This window comes from Gadus chalcogrammus, chromosome 14 (assembly GCF_026213295.1).
Source record: "Gadus chalcogrammus isolate NIFS_2021 chromosome 14, NIFS_Gcha_1.0, whole genome shotgun sequence".
NCBI classification, from domain to species: Eukaryota; Metazoa; Chordata; class Actinopteri; order Gadiformes; family Gadidae; genus Gadus; species Gadus chalcogrammus.
The window spans coordinates 5,962,855-5,968,664 of NC_079425.1; the positions used below are offsets into that span (position 1 = coordinate 5,962,855).

At 49.8% G+C, this 5,810-nt stretch overlaps 1 protein-coding gene across 1 annotated transcript; it reads left to right on the forward strand.

The window, feature by feature from the left end:
- Positions 1 to 3,140: 3,140 nt before the first annotated feature.
- On the forward strand, positions 3,141 to 4,955 carry gjd6 (gap junction protein delta 6). Its single transcript, XM_056607343.1, has one exon. It carries the CDS (start codon positions 3,515 to 3,517, stop codon positions 4,733 to 4,735), a length of 1,221 nt encoding a protein of 406 aa, XP_056463318.1. The 5' UTR covers positions 3,141 to 3,514; the 3' UTR covers positions 4,736 to 4,955.
- Positions 4,956 to 5,810: the final 855 nt, after the last annotated feature.

Genomic DNA, 5,810 nt, shown 5'->3' on the forward strand with positions numbered 1-5,810 from the left:
TCACTTCAGTGCGATCCAACGGAGGCGGGAACGGAGCGCTACCTTGCTGCGTCCCCCATAATCCTGTTAGGGCTCCCAAGCAGACAGGAGCGGGCTGTGGACCCTCCCCCCACGGCCCCCCAACTCCCATGGTAATAAGGGTCCGCTCTGCAAGAGCATCGCAACGTCCCCGTCCTCAAGATCAAGGGGTGTGTGTGTATGTGTGTGTAGGGCCTGTGTTACGTGTGTGTGCGCGTCTGTGTGTGTGTGTGTGTGTGTGTGTGTGTGTGTGTGTGTGTGTGTGTGTGTGTGTGTGTGTGTGTGTGTGTGTGTGTGTGTGTGTGTGTGTGTGTGTGTGGGAGATCCTCGAAACAATTATATCGGTTTGTGTTTGCTTCTTTGTCAATTGATTTTGTGTGTGATAGGAATTAACTATTATAAAATCAAAGCAGTTATGCCATTAATAAAAAGGATATAACAAATTCAATACAAATATTAATTATTCATAATAAAATAAATGTATTGTTTTTATTAAGGCCATGTCTGCTTTGACAAGATATTAGTGAAGTCACATCACACTGTGCACACGTAAACATATACACCCACACATTGGAAAACATTTGAAAAACTATTTGTATTCAGATTATCTTTCTGCCATGAACGATAACAGCTGTGAATAGAACAATAACCTATTTTGGATTGCTCGCTGTTATGTTATGGTTTGATGATTATAATAATCTCATCATGTCCAAGCAGGCCATGGATTTAATAAATGCATGTGAAGGTATGAAAACAAACGCCAAATAAAGAATGAAGGAAATCGGAGGGCTAGCATATGTATATGAAATGAAATATGATGTGATTTATATAATATATTTATAAAATAATTTACTAAATCATTTCAATTTGAAACAAAATCAGACCAAAGCTGCCTCTCAACCTATGCTAAAGAATCAATCTGAGATTAAGTACTCTTTATATTACATAAAAAAAAAGTAAAATATAAGAATCCTATTGTAAAATTGGAAGGAAATAATGCAGATTAAAGATATTAATAGTTTTATCGATAATAGTTTCCACTATAAAATAAATAAATGAAGGGCATTAAAACAAAAGCTTTCAATTGAACTATTTGGCAAGCAAGACTGGAATGTTAATGTTCTCAACCACATAAAGTGAAATCAACACGGGAATCCTCCATGGCATCCATCCAGACACTGGGATCAGACAGTCTTTTTATTCCTATGTATTACTGCGTCTACACCTCTCAAGTTCAGGACCAAGTTCAGCTTGTCAAAAGAGGCTTAGAGGTGGTCGCAGACTTTCTCTGACTGGCAGAGCTTGTGGTGGGAGTGCTTCCTCCCCCTCCTCCATAATCCTGTTTGCTATTACTTCCCAAGATGCATCCGACCAGGCGAGACGTAAAGGGCCCTGGGCATCCTTTGGTGTTCCTCTGTGAACAAACTCAAAGGGAGAATGATTCCAGGAAGAGGGATGCACCTCCACCTCCTAGCGCTATAGCGAGGCCCTCAGATAACCATCTGCCATCACACACGCATACAAACACTTGAAAAGAGGACTTCCTATTTCTTGGTCGGTATCGAGCAGCTTGGGAACGGAGTTGTGTGTGTGTGTGTGTGGGGGGGGGTGAGGGGGGGGGGGGGGATGGGGAGGTAGAGCCCAGGACGAGGTCTACACTACAGGGTAGCCTAAGCGATTGTTGTGTCTGGATTCTGGTCAAGGTCTATTTGCAGACTTCCCCTCCCACACTGTAGCATTGTGATGAGCTGATGGGGGCGAGGGGCCCGTTTAATCTCCCCCGAGTGCCCGTGGTGCGGTGGGGGGCCCCTCTCGCTCTACTCCATCGATTCCTCCCCTTCACCGGGTCCCTTAAGAACCATTAAAAGATGTTAATCCATTCTGTGGTCCCTTGTCCTCCTGTCTGTGTCGCGAATCGATAGCAGACAAAAGCTCTGCTGGAGACTGTCTGGGGGTAGAGGGGCACATGTGTTCCTGCACACACACACGCGTACCTGTACGTTGTCAACGCAACGCTCCGGGGATGCACTGGGAAAATGTCTACCAAAACAAATGGCATTTTTGCCGTTTTGAACCCCAAAATAATCATGTGCTTTACATTGAAAGCCATCAATATGAAATACTGCAAAGAGGTGTTCTTAGATCTAAACCATGACCACATGGAGGTAAACTGGAGGGCTGGAGGACAGGAAAGGATCCAGACAGACAAGGCCAGCCAGGGCTTTTGAAGTAAAAAAAAAAAAGGGGCCACTGAGTGCGTTATCTCAGGGGTGCTTGGGGAGGCCAGCTGACCCTTCGAGGGTCTTTTTTAAAAACCAAGATAAGGAGCGGCTGGAGAGAAAAGTGGCTAGAGATCACCATGACACCACAGCTCCAGGGAAGACAAGACTTCACGACTGACCCAAGTCCCTGGCCTACATCGTAAACACGTTCCCCTTTGTAAGCTCATCCTTTATTTTTTCAATTCTGATCGAATCTCAAATCCGATGTTTGGCTCCAGATGGGGGACACAACAGTGCGTGTGGTAAACAGAAAGAGCAAAACAAATGCCATAATCCCCTGCTGAGGCACTGGAGCTCCCAAAGAGCTTAGTAACACACACACACACAACATGTCCGAGGGTTTTGCGCTTGCTGTGGCCATATGTACGTCGCCGGGTTATAAAAATACCTCTCCATGAAAGGAAAAGCCCATTAGCCATTCAGTGATATAACCTAAGAAGAACGAAGGTACCGCTATCAGTGACTCCTCAACCAGAGCAAGGAGTACCCCCCCCCCCCCCCTCTCCCTCCCCCCCACCCGAGAAGCTTTGAAACGGACCCCTAAGGGCCGAAGGAAAAGTGTGAGAGTGAGCCAGGGCACAACATGTGACGCATGTCAAGTGGCCGTCCGACCGTGTATTTCTGTGTGCCGTCGGTGGCCCTCCTTATCTGTGGAGGATGGGATGTCTCTTCTCGTGCCATGACTCCAGAGCTCTTAGGAATGGCTCAGAGGGGAGCGAGGCGAGGCTGAGGAGGACCGCCGGTCTGCTCAGAGAGAGGGGGAGGGGGGGGGTGGGGGGGGTAGGCTATCCGATGGCCAGAGTTGAGTCGCGGCAATCAGGGTAGGTACACTTTGGTCCCAGTGATGAACGCCCAAGGCAGCAGAAGGGTTTCCCCTGTTTTAGGGTTAGGTGTTGATGAAAAAGGGGGAGAGAGTAATATGTAAGGTGCTCTAGACTTGGAAAGAACACCTCTTATATGCTTCAGTTGTCCACAGGGGTGGGAAACTGCGTTTTGTAGCTCCACCAGGGCCGGGAGACAACGAGAACAGAGGGCCACTTTATCCAGGGCTAGGTGGACTAAAAGCCAGGCTCAGTGAGCAGCACTTCCACCCGGGACCTCCAGGATCCTCAGGAGGCAGAAGGGGTGGATCCGTCCCAAGCAGACCTCTCCGCCCTAGGCGGGTTGTCTCTCCGTCCAGAGGCGGACGGCTGTCGTCGCCGCCGCGGGCCGCCATGACGGAGTGGACGCTGCTGAAGCGCCTGCTGGACGCCGTCCACCAGCACTCCACCATGATCGGCCGGCTCTGGCTCACCGTCATGGTGATCTTCCGGCTGCTGGTGGTGGCGGTGGCCACGGAGGACGTGTACGCAGACGAGCAGGAGATGTTCGTGTGCAACACCCTGCAGCCGGGCTGCGCCACCGTGTGCTACGACGCCTTCGCCCCCATCTCGCAGCCCCGCTTCTGGGTCTTCCACATCATCAGCGTGTCCACGCCCTCGCTCTGCTTCATCATCTACACCTGGCACAACCTCTCCAAGCTGCCCCACCGCACGGGACACAGGCCCAGGGCCAGGCCCAGGCCGGGGCCCGACCACGTCCCCAGAGAGGCAGGGGGCCGGGAAGGCGCGAGGGACGGCGGGCAGGAGGCCTACGACCGGAGCTGCGACTCGGACAGCTGTTCCATCCGCTCGCACAAGCACCTGGGTCACAGCGTGGCCGACGTGCTGGAGGGCCTGGTCGCTCAGGGCCTCCAGAAGCTGGACCCCGGGGAGGCGGGCCCCCCGGCCCGGCCCCAGCCTCAAGATTACAGGGAGGCCGACGCGGAGCCTCCGAGGGTCCCCGAAGGTGTCCTCTCCAAGTGTTACGTCTTCCACGTGTGCGTGCGGGCCGTCCTGGAGGTGGGCTTCGTGACGGCCCAGTGGATGCTGTTCGGCTTCCGGGTGCCCGTGCACTTCCTGTGCCCGTCGGCACCCTGCACCCAGCCGGTGGACTGCTACGTGTCCCGGCCCACGGAGAAGACCATCTTCCTGCTCTTCATGTTCTGCGTGGGGGTGTTCTGCATCCTGCTCAACCTGCTGGAGCTCAACCACCTGGGCTGGAAGAAGATCCGCACGGTGGCCAAGCTCCGGGAGACGGGGTCCTGGGAGGCTCGCCCCGCGAGGAGGTCGGGCTACGTGGCCTTACCCCCGGGATGCCCCTCGCTCGCGTCCACGCTGGGCTTCAGGGACGTGACCAGCACCACGTCCCTCCCCACCCTGGACCTGGTGGTGGGGCACCAGCCCGACTGGACGTGCGCAGGGAACTGCACCCTGTTCGGGGCCACCGGGCCGGGCACGGAGGCCGAGCCGCGGCCGCCCGGGAGGTCAGAGGGTGTGAGGAAGGAGGGACAGCCGCTGAGGATTAAGAGAGAGAACCGGGGACCCAAGCAGCACAGTGCTGAAGTGTGGATATGAGCAGGCACAATTGCAATCTTAACTGAAATAAACTGCAATTGTTGGTTGATAAAAAAATCTTACTTTGACTACAAATGATGCAACAATGGGTTTCCAAACCGGTGTTAGCCTTTAAATAACAAATTAAATGGTAGATATGTCAATTTAAGTTAATAACCAAAGGAAAATTAGATAGATGTCGCGGAAGAATATCAAAGCAGACGTGGACTGTAACAATATTCACTTGTCATTTATTGAGGCAATATATGTATTAATATATTCATTTAGAACATCTATAAAACTCCCCTCTGTATAAATTATTTTACAGAAGAAGAAAAACATGGTAATGTACAGCCAGTCTTAGTTGGCAAGACATTTAGTCACAATAGGAATACTGAGAAGAGACCGTTCAGGATTGAAAGGCAAACAGACAGAGGTAAAGTGTTGAAGGAGATAGAATGTGGATTAAGTGCTAATTTCATTTCAAGGCCAAAATTGGGAAAAAACAAAATACCTTAATCATAATAATTAAACTACGCAAGACAATATCTTAGACCTCATCTAGTGGCGTAATACTTTCTTGATATGGCCGGTGTCATTGCAAATTGAGCTTTATTAAAAAACAGACGGATAATCTTGCCGCAGTAATGAATAAATTCTGATTTGGATGTCTTGTCTGTAAATGACTCAGAGACCCAGTTAGCACTTTGTGCAGGGAGTGCGCACGTTTCTGCAGTCAAAAGGAAATACATGAATAGTATAAAAACGGTTAAAAAAACCTTTTCATAATTTTATAATTTTGTTTAGTGAAATGTCGTTTTTGGTCCAATTCAAATGAAATAAGGAAAACTCATTAATGACACAAATAATGACACAACAGAGGAATAACTCCCCAACTGACTTGATTTGGGATAGAGGCTTAGTCTGTTCACGTCACCAACTGGTAAAAAAAAAACTAATCAGACAACAATAAAAACAACACTTGTATGAGATTGCTGTTGAATCCGTGTTTACTTATCCGTCCTTAATGATATATAGAGGCTTCCGACCGACTGCACTGCATCTATTCTCGGGGGCGAGCGATAACTTGTTTATC

Excerpts from the sequence above, each read along its gene's own strand:
- gjd6 (XM_056607343.1), top strand. The coding sequence starts at position 3,515 with ATGACGGAGTGGACGCTGCTGAAGCGCCTGCTGGACGCCGTCCACCAG.